This window comes from Podarcis cretensis (assembly GCF_951804945.1).
Source record: "Podarcis cretensis genome assembly, chromosome: 2".
NCBI classification, from domain to species: domain Eukaryota; kingdom Metazoa; phylum Chordata; class Lepidosauria; order Squamata; family Lacertidae; genus Podarcis; species Podarcis cretensis.
Window position 1 is genome coordinate 67,196,283 of NC_137171.1, and position 17,680 is coordinate 67,213,962.

The window sequence follows — 17,680 nt, forward strand, 5'->3', positions numbered from 1 at the left end:
CATTCAAAATATCACAGGCAAGAAATAGAAATGGAATGCCCTCCCATCAGATGTCAAAGAGATAAACAACTACCTGACATTCAGAAGACATCTGAAGGCAGCCCTGTTTTGGGAAGTTTTTAATGTGTGACATTTTAGTGTATTTTTGGTCTTTGTTGGAAGCCGCCCAGAGTGGCTGGGGAAACCCAGCTAGATGGGCAGGGTACAAATAATAAATTATTATTATTATTATTAGAAAGTGGGGACCCAAGATTAAATTGTTTGCTAAAACCATGTTTATTTAAAAGGCAATGTCTTCCATAATTTTCAGAGACCAGAGGATTCAACATTTGACAATCTGGATAGAAAATTACTGGTAGAGTAAAAGGAATGGTTTTCCTCATTCCATTTGGCTGGGCTGCTACCAGCCACAATAAAGGTATGGACCCAATAGGTTGATCATATTCAACCGCTGACAGGGTTGTGTAGCAGAAGGGATTTTAGCATATGCAATTTCCCTTGAACCTACTGCACTATGATAGGAGAAGCTGCTCCTGCTAAAATTCATTCTTCTTAACTCTTAAGGGCACACAAGTCAACCTTGCATCTGGTCACAGTATCTGGTAGCAGACTCAATGGATGTAAAGTCCATTCCCCAATCTATCATTTTCCCTGCTCCTCTGTCCTAATACAGCTCCATCCCTCAAGCTTAGGATATCAGCAGGGGAACAATTTGCTCCTTCCCTTCCCTAGACCCCATGCTGTTTGAAAAGCCCCCCACCCCATTTAGTCACATGCCCTTCCTTACCATATCCCCAGAGCTGCAAGCACTGCTGTTCGTACGTGAGGCACATTCCACTGTAGCAATACGCCCTGCCACTAGCACAAGGGGTGCCATCCAGTTGGTAGAAGTTTGCAGGGCAGAACGGGGATTTGCCTGTACAGTATTCTGGCAGGTCACAAGGTCTGGCTTGTTCCCGGCAAAGAGTCCCCGGTGAAATCAACTGAAGAAAGAGGAAACAATTAAGAGTTGCTCCAGGGTAAAACTCAGGTAAGCACACCTGGTGACTTAAGTGAACAGGTTCATCTTTCGGCCTGTTGGTTTCCCACATCTTCTAAAATGTTCATGATGTTATTGAATACCAGTTTGAATAGGTATGCATTGGTGTACCTATTCCATCAATCCAGCAGTCCCTCAACCTTGTTGGCACACTGTATTGGGCAGCAGCAGCAGTGACAGGAGGGTGGCTTCTGGGCATTGCTACACCCTTGTTTGTCCTTAATGACATAGGTTCGATCCCCAACATCTCCATTTTTTAAAAGATCTCACTCAGACAGCAGTGCTGGTAAAGACCACTGAGGAGCTTCTGTTACTAGCCAGTGTAGACAGCACCAGGTTAGATGGGAAGGGCAGGGAGCAGCCTATGTCTGTATTCTGCACAGTGCCTGGAATATACTGCTGGCACAACGTAAAGTTTCAACGCAATGACAGGGTGGAAGAGAAGTATCTGTGCTCACACAAAACACAATGAATCTTGTGTGCAGAACTCTGAAGGACTAACAGCTGCTCCTCACCATCCTCAGGGCTATGGTGACTGCTTTAAAGTGCGGTGATTGTCAGCCTAGTTCCGGCTGTAGGCAGCTGACACCATCTAGAGCAGGTGTAGGGAACCTTTGGCATTCCAGATGCTGATGGATTCCAACTCCCATCATTCCTGGCCATTGACCATGCTGGCTGTGGCTGATGGGAGTTGTAGTTCAGCAACATCTGGAAGACAAAAGATTCCCTGAAACTGATGGATAGGATTAAAATGTTGCAGTTGTCTGCAAAAAGATGGAACTTGCTTGGAGAATGACTGGACCTGATAAATTGGCCACAAACAGAGCCAACATGTGCAGTGGTGATGATGATGATGATGATGATGTGCCGCCCATCTGACTGGGTTGCACCAGGCACCTGATTCGAATGGAAGTCGGCATTTGAAGAGGAGCATGGAAGCAGTTAACATACCAAGACTATTTTAACTACACTTGCCTAGGAAAACTGAGACGTAAAATGAGACACAGGCATCTGCACCCCACCCAAGCCTACCGCTACAGTTTTATCAGTCAAGTGGTTGGCAAAGGAATTTGGGTAGTGTAAAGCAGAACAGAAAGCTATTAAGCGAGATACAAGGCAGTTTAATCCCCCTGGAAAACAGCCCCTGTGTGCCTAAGTACATGCTTTGTCTCCCTAGCATTGAGGTGCCCGCAGCACAGCGCAGAAAAAGAAATATCAGTAACTGGTAATAGAATCGAGCAGGGAGGCCCCACACCAGCCAGTTGCCTGCTTTGAAAGACAAGCCATCCACTTGCAGTTGCTATTTCCCATAATCACAAGGCGGCACCAGTATAAGCCAAAACAGCTGGCGGGGTGGGGGCTGGGGCTGAGGAGAAAATAGGTGGCTCTTTCACAGTCTCGCCTAGGCATACAAACACCTGTAGATTTCTGTCCAGCAGTAACAGAAGGCATTTCAATAAAAAATCCAGCCTGGCGCTAGCAAAATACACTTGTGGCATTCTCAAAAGTGAGCGGTTTGTGCATATTTAAATGACCAGGTCTCCCTGAGGTGACTGCAGAAGTGGGGCTTGATCACTTGGTTTGCTGTTTCTGTGTTTACTATAAGGAAAGCCACATATTTCAACCCCTGTGCCCAGTTTACTGTTGAAAGTGCTATGCATGTGTTCTTCCATTTAAAGTGGAGTACTTTTTATACCTGGGTTTCCTAAAAGAAGTGTGACTCTAACATGCAAACCAGCCCCAGACAGAACAAGGTCACAGTCTCCCTCCCTCTCCTTCTCAGTTATTGTCCTATAAACAGAAAAGCAAACCTTTATTTGTTGTGCTGTACAGAGAGGAACCAAGTAACCCCACCTTGCAGAGGTGACAGCAAGTTCCATGGGCACACTCAGCACCAGGCTTCAGAGAGCAATTAGAGGCATTGCAACAAGGATTATTACATTCCTAAGGGAGAAGGGGAAGAAACAAGACACGTGCTGTGTTTACAGGGCAGACAAAAAAAGAACACCAGGGAGCATTGGGCTGCTTTCCAGGGCAGGTTGTAAGGTTGTAACTGCATGTGCAATTGGTCTTTAAACCACACACATAACAAATAACCTGGAGCGAGCTCCAAGCACATTTTCTAACTGTATTACTACCTCCATAATGTGCTTGGGAGCTGCCAGAATTATCGAACTGCAGCAATTCTCACATAAATTTGGATCAAAATGCTATCCTTATTATCATTGTCATTCATTTATTTCATTGCCAGATCGCTTCCCATGAGATTGTGCATCTAGTCTAGTTTTGTGCTTTTGTCACAAGAAAAATTGTCTTCCAGATGCCACAAGACTCTTGGTTCTTTAGTTGCAAAGGAGATTTGGAATTACAAAGAGCGCAGTAATCATTCTATGGGGGTGGGAGGGGGACAGAGGCAGAACTATTCCAGGTTTACAGAGAGTGTTTGTGTTGCTGATATGTCACTGTATCATAATTCCATTTTCTCTCTCTTCTTATGTTGCAGCCTATGTTTTTGTTTTTAAAAGTTGTTGTAACATGGATAAGAGAAAGTCGTGCCAGTGACCCCTTTGATCATGAAATAAGTCCAACGAGAGTTACCTCTTCTTCTCCACAATCACACTCTTCCCCTTCCTCCAGGTAGCCATTTCCACATCTCTGTCCTCCGTATAAGGTCTTGGTATCTGGCATATTGTAAAGACACATCCCTCCACCAGACTGCAGGTACCTGTCCAGCTCCTTCATATTGCATCTGTTGAACACCCTGGGGAATGGGTCCCTGCAAGCAAGGAGGGCACATTGTTTTGAATGGATTGGGAAGTAATGCATTACAGTGACACAAAAAAATATTTTGCTACTAGAAACCACCAGAGAACAATGCTTCCTTTCCCTATCGGTATATCATTACTGTGTCAAGTGAATGGCAGGCACAACAGAATTGCCCCTTTTGCATTTATGCAGGAATCCGTCCTGTACCAAATATTCAGTGGGGGGGAGTTCATTTTATCACTGAACTTTAAGTGCTAGACTGTTAGAGCTTTCCTGACCTCTGAGAGAGTGAAAAACATGGTGGGTAGCTTTATATTTGGGCTTGTCCACTGTTCCACCTGTCGTGTTGCTTTCCCCCAGAAAAACTGGCTCTTTACTGCTGAATTGGAGCAAACGCCAATCAGGTTTTCCGTGGATTGATGTTTGTTCTGATTCAGCAGGAAAATGGCGGGGAAAACAGAAAACCACTTTGGCTCATGGCTAGAAGCACAGGGGAAGCAGAAATCTTATCAGAAGTGTGGATGAGCCCCTGACAAAGTTATAATTCAGATTAAAGCTCCTTCCTCAAACCAGTCACAAATAAAGGAAAGCACTCTAATGCAACCCAGTTCGTAGCATGTTTTTACCAAACAATGAGAAGAGCCACCTCACCCTGTTGCAGCAGCCATGATGCAACCTCCATCTCTAGCGCTGGCCGTACAGCAGCCAGCCGCATCGTGGCTCATGCCAAAGTTATGGCCCATCTCATGGGCCATGGTGGCAGCAACTCCAATGGCATTTTCAGAGTGATCCTGCCCAGGCAAGGAATCAAGGGTGAGAGTCAGTATACCATGCAGCACATGATGAACAGAAATATGTATTATCTGGCTGAGGAGATGGGCCTGCCCATCAGAATGCCCAATGTAGCATGGGTGCAAGATGCTCTTTTCTTCCTCAGCTGTGCAGCATTCCCAGGAAGAACTACCCTCAGACTCAAGCCAGATATCAGGAACCTGTGCCCCTCCAGTTGCTGTTGGGACTCCCAACTCCCATCATCTCAGCATATCCTGGACAGGGATGACAGGAGTTGGGAGGGCAACATCCTTGGGAAGGGGGCAAACTGGAGTGACCATCCCAGGCTCCATACTCTGATAGACACTAGGTACCAACAACCCCACTGCTTCCCATCCACCCAGCGAGACTCTTCACCGCCTTCATTCCCATAGCGCAGCAGGATGGGAGCAGAGGGCCTCGGTGGCACTAAAGTGGGAGAAAAAGCAGGGGAATGTAAACCGGGGGGGGGGGGCAGAGGGGCAGCTGCTGCTAGAGCAGCAGAAGAAGACAAAACAAGAAGTGAGGTGGGGAAAGGGGTGCCACTGCCATCACAATTAAGAGGATGGGAAGCATAAGCAGGTAGAAGATGAAGGAATTGTGGGTGGGGGGTGGGTGTAGATAATGTCATTTGCCACAAGCCCTCTTAGGGATGCCCTGAGAACTGGAGTCCAAAAGCACCTGGAAGATAACATGTGCCCCATATATGTTTTAAGCTTAGATTCCATGCATATCTACTCAGAAATAAATTTCACTGTGCTCCCAGGTAAGTGTACATAAAACTGCAATTCTAGTTTATTGGGACAACGATCACAGGAATCTGTGATAGGGTCACATGTAATCTCAAGGAGTGCTCTTGGGGCAAGGGGTAGTCTCCTGAATTACCACCAAGCAATGCTAATTTGTGGCCTTGCATTCTCTGGATGGTGGTTTCATCAGGCACAAAACAATACAGGAAGTATCCAGTGGAAGTGTGGGATGCTGTGCTGCTACTCATTTCGCTGGATCTTGTGCACAGCAATTTCCTGGAGGGTTATGCTCTTTGTCAAGTTTATGAAGCTTACCATATTCACTCCTCCAGACTGGTAGACAGAACACATGGCCATCAAGGGGGCCAAGCCAATTGTAGTACCGTGGAAGGACATCCCACTGAAACAGATTTGGAGAGATGTTGCAGAGAGGAGCTGCTTGTCTAAGTGCCCAGCATTCCATAGCAGTCTGTGCTGCCCTTTCTCCACTGCCATCACTGCAAGCAAACCTGGACAGGGCTGGGTGGCAGCGAGGTTGGGGCTGTGCAGTGCTCTGGTAGGGTCACCACATACAGTAGGTGTTCCCACTCTGCCCTGATCTCACTACCACCCTGCTATACCCCAGCACCGTTCCAATAAGCAGCAATGATCCCAGTGGTTCATTAAACACTGCAAACATTAAAGGATTCACACAAACCACAGCCTTTTGAATTGGTTTATGCATGCAGTTACATTTTAGAGGCAAATCTGGAAATTAAACCTAAGTTTGCAGCTTGCATTGCTTTCTTCAAAAGTTACAAGTCAATACGAACCAATGCAAATCTTCTACAGAAGGGGTTGGCAAGACATGAAAGTTGTTGCAGGTATTTTTGAAACAGGATCTGCATTTGGTCCTTTATACCAGGGATGGGGGCACACACCCAAAGTGTGACTAGTATCAACACAGTTACATAGAACAGTACCAGATCATATTTAGTAACTAGAGAACTTGGAGTAGCGGCCATATTATTCCTATAAAAACAACTTACGTGATTAACTGGGCATTGTCATGCTTTTTGTACATAAGCAGCTTACGCCTCCAAGCAAGAAAAGACCACAGGGTCGAATGTGGGTTCTCAGAGATGTCACACTTATTGTGGTCATTCCAAACCTCAAGCCCAACCAGAGCAACTCGTATGTTCAGAGATTTGTAAAACTAAGAGGTTGGAGAAAAGAAGAGCTGGAGTTAATCATATGCCTCTGCTTCTACCATATTATAGCTCCAATATGAGCTACATCTTCCTAGAAGACAGTACACCACATTCTTCCTTACCTAGCTTTCCTTGGGAAATAAATGTACATAAAACATGCAGCAAAAGTTGGAACTGAATTCTTTGTGATTCTTAGAGCTGTACTAGACATTACATGCAAACGCTCAGAATTTTCCACTGATTGCTTAAATATTTGGAAAAGCAGTTGGGAGGAGAGGGGATGTAAAGAAAAAAACAGCATAGGGTTAGGTTCTTAATCTTTTTACACGCCAATCATTTTTCTCCTTCAAATGTCCCCTGCAGTGGCTTTCCCCCATACAACAAATCTGTCCTCTGAAATACACATTTGTATTATTATTATTATTATTATTATTATTATTATTATTATTATTTGATACACCAAAAAAGGGGGAAAAACAAAACAAGAACACAAACAAAACAGTAATAAATACAATATTAATTACAAATCAATAAAGCAAAAAGTGCTCCTTAGACTATAGACCCGACCTCCTGTCCATTCCTTATTTCATTTATATATTATTTGTTGCCAATACACACTTTTATCTTAAATTAACTAATTATTGGTTTATCTTAAGTTTCATCTCTTTCTTAAAGCTACTACTAAAATTATTCAAATACACATTTGGAACTTCACAGGAGAACAGCGACTTTGGGATGAAAGTTGGAATGTTGGGAGGGATGAAAGTTAAGCACTTCTCCCCCTGCCATATTTTTTTTTACAACAAATGAAACTCCCCAAACTCTCTTCTCATTTTTAAAAAAGTGAATATTCACATATAAGCATGTAGTTAAGTCCTTAGCATTTGGCATCTTTCTTTAAAAAAATAAAAGCAGTTTTCTCATAAAACATAGCTATTTGGTCTCACCTTATCTACATAATTGGCAGCCTCCAGTAACTTATTTTTGGTTGCTTGAAGATCATAATTATGCTTCTGAAACTGGGGAGGGAAAAGCATTTCAGAATTATTCCATAAAATATCACTGCCATTCCTAACTCTGAAATTTATTCCTTTGAGATTCTGGCCCTGACTCACTTGGGGAGCTGCCTGTTTTTACTGCCCAACTACCAGGGATTTGAAACTCGCATTTCAATTTATCCCACAAACATTTACAAGCTTTAATAATTTCCTTGTACTCTGCGCTTCCAGAAAACACTTAAATAATTTTTTGAATTCTCTAGATAAAAAGTTCAGCATAGTCTTTATACGGTCAAGTTTTTGGAGCACATTTCAGGCACCTTTGTGAATTTCAGGCACTGCTGTAATAATCTCTAATTTCAGAAATGGAAAGGGTGAACAGCCCTTATGGAGGTACACAGCCCTTATGATGTGGCTTACTCAGCAACATCAGAATGGCACTGAAATCAAAACCAGCTCTTAGCACAGCAGAGCCTAGAAACTCTTCTGGTCACCCTGCCTGTCCTAGCAGAATTAGTGTCACCACTCACCTCTGACAGATTAGTGGGGCTCATGGGAAAACAGTCCAGATGGCATAGATGCTAATGGTTTCTTGCAGCAGCTGACTGCCCACTAACCAGTGTAGATTATTCCTCTGTATCAGGCTATTTGTAATTATAAAAAGAGCACAATCTCTCTGTCCTACATGACCGAACACAGTTGTAACATTATCCTGAAATGCTGCCTAGAAGTTTTTTGGCAGGATTAGTTGTATTCTCCTCATATGCACAGCATGCTATTTAGTAATCAGTGTTCTAATCCCTGTCCCTCAAGCTCTGCTGGTTGCATCACCCACACTAGCCTCGGGGCAACTTATCCCATCCAGATGTTTGCATAGCAACCTCCATAAATTGCCGTGCTGGTTTTTGCAGAAACTGCAGAGCAGATGTAGCTTCTGCTTTGCGGTGTCTGCAAAAAAACACCACCCAAAAATGGGTGTGATGTGCATGTCCCTTAAAATATTGTCTGTTAACTGAACATAGGTTGCTTGATCCAAGCAACTACCATTTGTGGGTCTGTTTTGTGAAGTGGATTTTCCCCCCCTTTTAGGGCGTGATTGGGGAAAAGGTTGCCTATTTTTCTTTCTGGTGTCTCCTTATGTATTTCTGTATTCACTTTGTCTAGTAAAAGGAGGGTGAGCAAACAACCAGAAAACCCGGAATGTTATTTTTCACACACCACCTGCTCAGCTTCTCAGTGCCTGCCTCTCAATCACCTATTATAATATCACCAGGTGAAATGTTCTCCTTTGCCTGCACAATTTGAAATCAAACCACAATAGCATAGGCAGGGAGTTTTGCAGGTGTCAATGACCAGCTGATTAATAGTGCCTCTAGACCAGTGTTTCTTGAACTCAAGTCACCAGCTGTGGATGGACTACAACTCCCATCAACCTTGATCACTGGTCCTGCTAGCTAGGGATGATGGGATTTGTAGTCCAACCACAGGTGAGGACTCAAGCTTGACAGGTAGCCACATCCTTTCCTGCCTCACACTTGGCACCATATATGTAGGGCAGGGGGCCATGACTTGAGCAAGTGAGCAGACCTGCCAGGTCTACAAGTTAGATCAGTGGGCCAGAGGTACCCCACCACTTTCTAAGGGTGAGAAAAATGCAGTGGTTTGTCTACTCTGCTTGGAACAATTTGGCCCAAGTGGGATTGCAGTTTTGGTTGTAAAATCCAAATGGCACTAGTTGTGATTAACTAAACACAATTGTTATGCATGATATTTATGCATAGAGAATTCAGAGAGACAAGCTCTAGCATAATGGAAGCCTTGTGTGTATGTGCATGTGTGCAGACACACACATATGTCACAACAGGGGGAATGTGCCCTTTACATCATCGTAAAATTGCAAGTGGGAAAACAACAGTTATGAAGAGATCCAATTTTGCAGAGAGGATCAAGTTACCCCGACATAAATTATATGAGCAGCGATGAAATCTTAGGAGAAGAGTGTGCCAGGAAAAAAAGCCATTAAAATAAAAGATGCGTGAATGACCTAATGCTCTTGGGGATGGTTAACAAGACAAAGACCCAACTAGCTCCAGGTCACTGATTAGAAACAGATTCCAGGCACATGCAGACAGGATGTTTTTACATTTCTGTCAGTTGCTAACATACACAATATGAAGTATATGAGTGCTCTCAATACAGTTTGATCCTTTGCTACATGTTTCAGCAGAAGGGTCTGCAGCTAAAAGAACAGGAGAAGAGAAGTATACAGATCTGGGATAAGGAGCATTGTTAAATCAGATTTGGAAAACGCACATAAATTATACTCATTTTATTTCTATACCGCTTTGTATTTCTAAGAAAAAATATCAAAGCATTTTAAAACACATTAGAACATCAAATACAGTGGTACCTCAGGTTAAGTACTTAATTCGTTCCGGAGGTCCGTACTTAACCTGAAACTGTTCTTAACCTGAAGCACCACTTTAGCTAATGGGGCCTCCTGCTGCCGCCGCGCCGCTGGAGCACGATTTCTGTTCTCAACCTGAAGCACCATATATGTAGCACTATTTCTGGGTTAGCGGAGTATGTAACATGAAGCATATGTAACCTGAAGCGTATGTAACCTGAGGTACCACTATAAAACAATCCAAGACAAAACATTCCTGCTTTGCTATTTTTGGTAGCTCACCAGGTCCAATTAACATATCACGCATGATATTTTGATTTTTTGTCATAGTTTTCTGTATTTTTACTTTAAAGCAGCCTCCAAAGTTAGCACCAAAGGGGTGGGGATATGGATGCAGGATCCCCCTACAGCTCCTTTTAACTAAAAAGACAAATCACCAGAAGGTCCGATCATTGATCTCACGTGTAATAAGTAGTTTGGCCCTGAACTGTCTATCCTGGGTTTGATTCTGGATCTGGTATAAATCCACGTCCCTCTTACCTCAGCATAATCAGCCACTAGAAGGAGCTCCACGTATTTCATAGACTGTTGGTCATCCCTCTTCACCTATGGTCAAAAAAGTACACATCCAAAACTGTTTCATGAGGCTCTTTGAAATTCAAAAAACACTTTTATTAAAATGTACTCATTTTGTGAGGTTCAAAAATGTCACATATGCTGAAATAATTAGAAACTGTTTGTAGTCCTCATAATGTCAAGAGAAAACCCCACCTCTCCAGCTCAGATTTGAGGGCAGTATAGGTGGCATGTGGGCAAAGAAGAGGAAGGAGAAGTTCTGTTATGGATTCTCAGCTCAGACTTCATTTTCCTGGGGGGGACCTAAGGCAAATCACTGTTTTTTAGCCTCAGTCCTTCATCTGTAATCTAGGAATAATGATGCGGCCTTTTTATACTGCTGTTCCCATGATTATTGAGATAATACAAGTGAAGTACTTTAAACACTTAAGCATGAATCATCGTTTTCCTTAAAGCTTTCAAAACAGATGTATTCTGGGATGGAACGGAATAATTCAGAAGTACTAACCCTGCGATAACGGGACCCGGCTGGGCTTGTCAACTCTCCAAGCCAATCCATAGCATTTGATCCTGAATGCTGGTTTCCACAGGTACCCCTGGCAACCTTGAGATGTTCAGACCTGTAGATCAAGTGTTGCTCTTGGCTATGAGGCAGTGGTTCCAAGATATAACTGAGGTTGTTGCTCAGGACTATAAGGCCACTGGAAGACAAAATCAATAAAGCAGAAGTTATGGAAGGCAAGTATTTACACTTCATTATTTCTCTGGCATTGCTCAGTCCCTAGAGCATCTTAATCCTAATCTCAGGATCATGGGTTTGAGCCTCGTGTTGGGCAAAAGATTGATGCATTTGCAGGAAGTTGCACTAGATGTCCTTCATGGTCCCTTCCAACTCAGTGATTCTATGAATACAAACCAATAATCACCTAGCTTGGTGTATATTTTGCAGAATATTTTTTTACTGAATTTGTATAAAAGAAAGTTTCAGCACATTTTGCTAAGGCCTAAGATCACGGAAGGGATGCTGGTGGCGCTGTGGGTTAAACCACAGAGCCTAGGACTTGCTGATCAGAAGGTTGGCGGTTCGAATCCCCATGACGGGGTGAGCTCCCGTTGCTCGGTCCCTGCTCCTGCCAACCTAGCAGTTTGAAAGCACGTCACAGTGCAAGTAGATAAATAGGTCTGGCGGGAAGGTAAACAGCGTTTCTGTGCGCTGCTCTGGTTCGCCAGAAGCGACTTAGTCATGCTGGCCACATGACCCAGAAGCTGTACGCCGGCTCCCTCGGCCAATAAAGCGAGATGAGCGCCGCAACCCCAGAGTCGGTCACGACTGGACCTAATGGTCAGGGGTCCCTTTACCTTTACCTAAGATCACGGAAGGGTAAGAGAATACATGGGGCCATATTCTGTGCTAGCAGAAGCCAGCACTAGGATGCCTTATTATTAATACTCTGGGCACTTATTTTCAGTAAAGGGGCTTTAGTTGCGATCACTTCAACTGCAAATTACAGAAAGGCCTGTTTTCAACAAAGGAAACTAGTATTGTTTCATGAGAATTGCCTATATAAGACAGTGTTTTTGCTCTCCCAGTTATTATTTATGCAGAATGACTGGGAACAATTTCTCAAATGAGATTGTTTTGAGTGCATTGTACCAAGGAAGAAGTGTTGGCCTTAGAGATAGTTACACCCTTCTCCACCTGCTCACTTCTCCCCTTGAGAAGTACAAACATATGCAAGTGTTTAGCTTCTGTATTCCTCCAGTAATTCTGAAAGGACTTAGAACAACATGAAGAATACTGGCCAGCACATGGACCAACTCTACTGTAAATGAAAAATGAGATTTCAGATGGTCATTTTGCAGCCAGGGATAAAGTACCGGAAAATAGTGGGGGGGAGGGTGAAAGTAGGCCAGCATGCACCTGCGATGCTTCCTATTTTGTGTGGGCTCTGTGTATTATGTCAGCCATAAATGGCCAGGATTTGCTATGTTTACACTACTGGACAGTTTGTTTACATTAAAGTGACTTGAGGTCATTGAGGGATTGGGGGGGGGGAATAAAAATTGGCCAAAACTGTTTCCTGGCTGGATGGCAGCCCAGCTTTCAAATGGCTTTGAATAAAGGTGACCAAAAGGAAACCACGTCCTGTTTATAAAAATAATCTCTTTAACTTGTCATTTCAGGAGGTCAAATCATCTCAAGTGGAATAAATATGTGCGTATCTGTACAACAGACTTGTGGCTAACATGGAATGTTATAGAATTCTGTTCTTGCGAGGGGTAAATGGAAGAGAACAGCTTTTCAGAAGAAGCATGTATGTCAAAATTGCTATAAAATGCTGGCACTGAAAGGGAGAAATTCAGAATAATCTGTTGAGATAAAGAGATAAGATTCTAAGAAGGCAGGAAAGCAAGCATGCGGTAGAAACTGAAGATACTGAAATGAGTCTATTGATGATGAGATTTTATGTAAGATAGAATTCAGAGGAATAGAATCTTGAGTACCTAATGAACATTTCTTCTTATGGTGCTTGGAGATGAAAATCTTAATGCAGATAACCTCCTTTTGAATGTACATATCTGGGGATCCCTCACTGATGTCATTTGTCGTTTTGGTATAGTTCAGTTGGTACAGCATGAGACTCTTAAATCTCTGGGTTGTTGGTTTGAGCCCCATGTTGAGCAGAAAATTCCTGCACTGCAGAGGGTTAGACTAGATGACTCTTATGGTCCCTTCCAACCCTGCAGTTATGTGATTCTCATTCTAAGTCTGAGCTGGGGCAACATAAGAACTGTTCTTGTGGCTTAGATCAGGGCATGGTCTTGCTGAAGCTACACAGGTCTAGGTCTGGTCAGTGTCTGGATGGGAGACCACTTGGGAACCACATGTCTGCTGCACAGCAATCCATTATAAGAAAAAAGGAGGATATAAGTGCAATAAATAAACAAATTAAATCTACCATTCTGTTACCAACAGTGTAGCTCAGTAGTCCAAGTCCAGTTCAAGTCGTTTCATTGGTCATGTTGTTCAGATGCCTGATTATCATCTTCCAAAGCAACTACTCTATTCTGAACTTAAAATTGGAAAGCGTAATGCTGGTGGTCAACAAAAAAGGTTGAAAGACTCTCTCAAGGCAAATCTTTAAAAAAAATGTAGTATAAACACCGACAATTGGAAAACACTGGCCTGTGAGTGCTCCAGTTGGAGAACAGCTGGAGGTGTCATGGGCTTTGAAGAAACATGAACTCAGGATGAAAGGGAGAAACGTGTTAAGAGGAAGGCACGCTTGGCAAATCCTCACCATGATCAACTCCTGCCTGAAAACCTATGCCCCCACAGGAGAAGGATTTGTAGACTCAGAATTGGCCTCCATAGTCACTTACAGACTCACTGTTAAGACTGTTCATGGATGGGTAACAGCTGCCATAGTTAGTACCCATTAACATCTGTCAGCATTCCTCCATGTATGGCTTAAAAATAACTAATGAATGGCTTTAAAAAACATGTCATTGTCATATTGTCTGATAGGGAATTACAAGACTATCAGAATGTCCCTGTGATCCCAGAGAACTAATCTAACTTGAGATTCTGTCAGGATGAGCTTGACCTTACCGTAGACCATTGCATATGCTGAGCGCCACACTTGAGTCTTCTACCTCTCTCACAGTACCATGGTAAAAGCAATGATCCTGGAAGGACAGAACAAAGACTGTCAAGGTATTATTCTGTAAATTTATTCTTCCTCCTCAACTCCCCTTGATGGTTGATGCAAGAAGAGGATAGCAAAATGTATAGATTCCTCTTCACCTGCTCCCCAAAATACTCTGCATTTGAGAAGTCCATAGTTCATATGCTTTTTTCCTTTATTGTCAATGAAACCTAAGGTGCTTTGAAACCCCAAGAAGGGTAGATGTGGCTAAAGCACATGGCTTGAGTATAAACACATTGTCATTTCCATCTGGCAATGTACATGTACTATTTTGGGGGAAACAACTATACATTCATGTCTCCTTTTCTTTATGTATATTCTACCACTGTAAGCAGCTCGTCTGGTGTAACAGTTAAAATGCAGGGACTAGGACTCAGAAGGCCCAATTTCAAATCTCTGCAAAACTCACTGACTTTGGGCTTGTCACTCTTTCTATGGTTTGCTGTGAGGAAAGAATGGAGGCAAGTACCTTGTATGTTGCCTTTAGCCTCTTGGAAGAAAGGTGGAACATGAACGTAACAGATAAATGAAATGTTCCCATTCTATAATCTCATAAAGAAATATTCAAGTGTGAATAAAGTACAGATCAGTTACTCATAACCTCTCATTTTGGCATAATACTATTGAGTCCTGCAGTATTATTGAACGTAATTCCTTTGAAAGCCTGCCTAAAGGCCAGATCCAAAGCACACTGAAATCAATATGAACTTTACCACTCACTCCAAATGGTTCCCGGAGCATTGTTACTTTTCAGATCTTTAAAACACCTACATGGCATGAAGTGATAAAGCCCTATTGTAGCAGGTTCCTGTCATTACAATTGGCAAGAAAAATGTGCTTTACAACCCAATTGCCAATAAAATTCCATCACAGTAATCTTTCTTATGAAACTTTAAGCCTAGAGGAAGGGAAGAGGAAGCAGCATCAAGAAGGATGAGCTCATAGACATGAGCTTTTTCATTTTTTAATCATCTAATTAGCAATATGAATTTTTGCACTGCTTCAGTGAAGTGCCAGCCAGTCAAAGCATTTCCTCTCAGTTAATTCATGAAGAAGGTCCTGCTGGATATGAGCCAGCTGGCAAGGGCTAGCTTTGCAGTGAACTGAGAATATAACCACCGTTCAGATCCCTCTTAGCAGAGGACAAGAGCAGAGTGGCCAGCTCATGGTTATCCAATTTTAGATTTAATAGGACTTCTTGAGAAGAAGTGTGACCTGCCATGGTGGAACAAGAGCCAACAAGAGCCAATCCAGTTTGTATCGTATGGCCCAGTTCACACATCATAGCAAACCATAGTTAATTGCTTACCGTGAATGCACTGATCTGGGCTGCCTTGGTTCTTCTGCCTATTGCACAGGAGAAACCAACTACAACTTACAGTTGTCGTCTCCATTCACTATTCCCTCTAGTCAGCTAGGCTCCCTGGGGTGGGGACTCTGCGGCTGGGCACGCAATACTTACTGTGTTGTTCAAAGTCACAGTGTGGGGAGTTCCGCTCTTAGTATAATGCGTTTCCGTATAGCCTGGTGCAAAGAGGTGCCTGCCAGCAACAAAGGAGAGACAAAAGAGAGCAGGAAAGAATTATATTTTGCATGTCATTACCTAAACTGTCCACCTCTGTGAAATCTTACTATCATACATCATTAAAGGCTTACACCAAAATCTTACAAAAGCTTTTTAAAAAACAAAAAACAAAAAACAACAACATTGTCATGTGGCATTTGGGCCTGCCAAAGTTGTATGTAGAAAATAGAAATCTTTAAAATAAATAAAAGTACAGTATCTTCTTTTTAAGAAGATCAGACCTAGCCATTCTTAAGGAAATCAGCCCTGAGTACTCCCTGGAAGGACAGATCCTAAAGCTGAGGCTCCAATACTTTAGCCACCTCATGAGAAGAGAAGACTCCCTGGAAAAGACCCTGATGTTGGGGGAAATGGAGGGCACAAGGAGAAGGGGATGACAGAGGAGGAGATGGTTGGACAGTGTTCTCGAAGCTACCAGCATGAGTCTGACCAAACTGCGGGAGGCAGTGGAAGACAGGAGTGCCTGGCGTGCTCTGGTCCATGGGGTCACAAAGAGTCGGACACGACTAAATGACTAAACAACAACAACAACAACAAATCTTCTTTTGGGTCTGTACAATATATTGTTGGAGATGCAGCTGGTGTGGCAGAGTGGAGTGGAGGTGGCATTGTTCACCTTGCTTCCCATTGTGGAGGTTGCAGCTGGTAACCAAGAGGGAGAGGTGAGGCACGGCAGAGGTTGGTGCTGTGCAAGCACAGCAGCAGAGCCAATCCAGCGCATGACCTCCCCACTGACTTGCCCTTTTCCTTCTTGGTTATTGGCAGTGAGTTTCATGTTGGGAAGCCAAGTGGGCAGTGCTGTCCTGTTCCGCTGGACACCACTGTGTTGCTAAAATAACCTGCAATGTGTACCATCAAGCTGAGTAAAATACACAAATGCAACTAGGGGAAAGATAGGCTTTTTGAGGCTTTGCAGGAAGTCTGGTATTCACCAACAAATGGCCCCTGGCACTTCACCATGATCTGTGAGTCATCAGGGGAGATAAAGGAAAATGTATCTCTTTTCTTCACTCCCTTCAGAAGGATCATCATTTAAACCCCTGCATCATTTAAGTTAACTTCAAAAGTTGTATAGCTCACTGTCTGGCCTAGGGTAAACTGTTAGCTCTTAGTTGCATGTCTTTCACAGAAGGTTACGATATTAAAAGTACCTCTGTATACTGAATGTGCTCTAGAGATAAATAAAGCCAACTAATGCCAATATGGCAACCTTTTATCGTTACTGTACTCCAGCAAAATTAATTTAGCTTCCCTGGCCTTCTTTGCTGATACAGAACACCAAGCCTTGCAACTGCAGACTACAGATAACCACAATAAAACAAAAACCCTAAACAGAAAATACTGCAAAGTAAGCTCTCTATTATCTCCTATGTTGTCATGGTCTGGAAAGCAAGAAAGAATTATTTTCCCCACCCAAACTGTATTAGCTTCCAGGAAACTGACATAAGCAATATGCTCAGAGCAAGCAATGGCCTTAGGAGAGGCTGTGCCAAACTTGCTTCAGGTGTGGTAAACCCAGATGAGGTTAAATAATAATAATAATTAAAGTAGTGACTCCTGGAAGCACTTCACAGATAGGCAAAGGGTTTGACCAGTGTAAGCTCTTCCGAGTTGGCAGTTCAACTGCACACATGAAACTATAACTAAAAACATGGAAGTCACATGGGATTTTTGAATTTGAATGGAGTAGTACTTTTTTTGTTTCATCAGGGGACCTAGCATTCTAATATTATGAGAGGAGACAAAATCCCATTTACCCACTTTTCCCATTCTATTTATAAATTTTGTGACAATTTATCCCATTTAATTCTCTCTCTCTCTCTCTCTCTCTCTCTCTCTCTCTCTCTCTC

The 17,680-nt window shown here is 43.0% G+C and overlaps 1 protein-coding gene across 2 annotated transcripts in view; it reads right to left on the bottom strand.

Moving 5' to 3' along the window:
* Nucleotides 1-17,680, bottom strand: part of ADAM19 (ADAM metallopeptidase domain 19) — a 56,384-nt gene that overhangs the window by 12,536 nt on the left and 26,168 nt on the right. For both annotated transcript variants that reach the window (XM_079968213.1, XM_079968212.1), the window contains exons 4-14: nucleotides 15,708-15,786; nucleotides 14,149-14,225; nucleotides 11,044-11,236; nucleotides 10,500-10,565; nucleotides 7,502-7,573; nucleotides 6,393-6,559; nucleotides 5,680-5,764; nucleotides 4,457-4,596; nucleotides 3,638-3,815; nucleotides 2,894-2,983; nucleotides 788-983 (exon numbers count right to left, since the gene is read on the bottom strand). In XM_079968213.1, coding sequence (XP_079824339.1) covers nucleotides 788-983; nucleotides 2,894-2,983; nucleotides 3,638-3,815; nucleotides 4,457-4,596; nucleotides 5,680-5,764; nucleotides 6,393-6,559; nucleotides 7,502-7,573; nucleotides 10,500-10,565; nucleotides 11,044-11,236; nucleotides 14,149-14,225; nucleotides 15,708-15,786 — 1,343 coding nt within the window. The remainder of the gene's footprint in view (nucleotides 1-787; nucleotides 984-2,893; nucleotides 2,984-3,637; nucleotides 3,816-4,456; nucleotides 4,597-5,679; nucleotides 5,765-6,392; nucleotides 6,560-7,501; nucleotides 7,574-10,499; nucleotides 10,566-11,043; nucleotides 11,237-14,148; nucleotides 14,226-15,707; nucleotides 15,787-17,680) is intronic.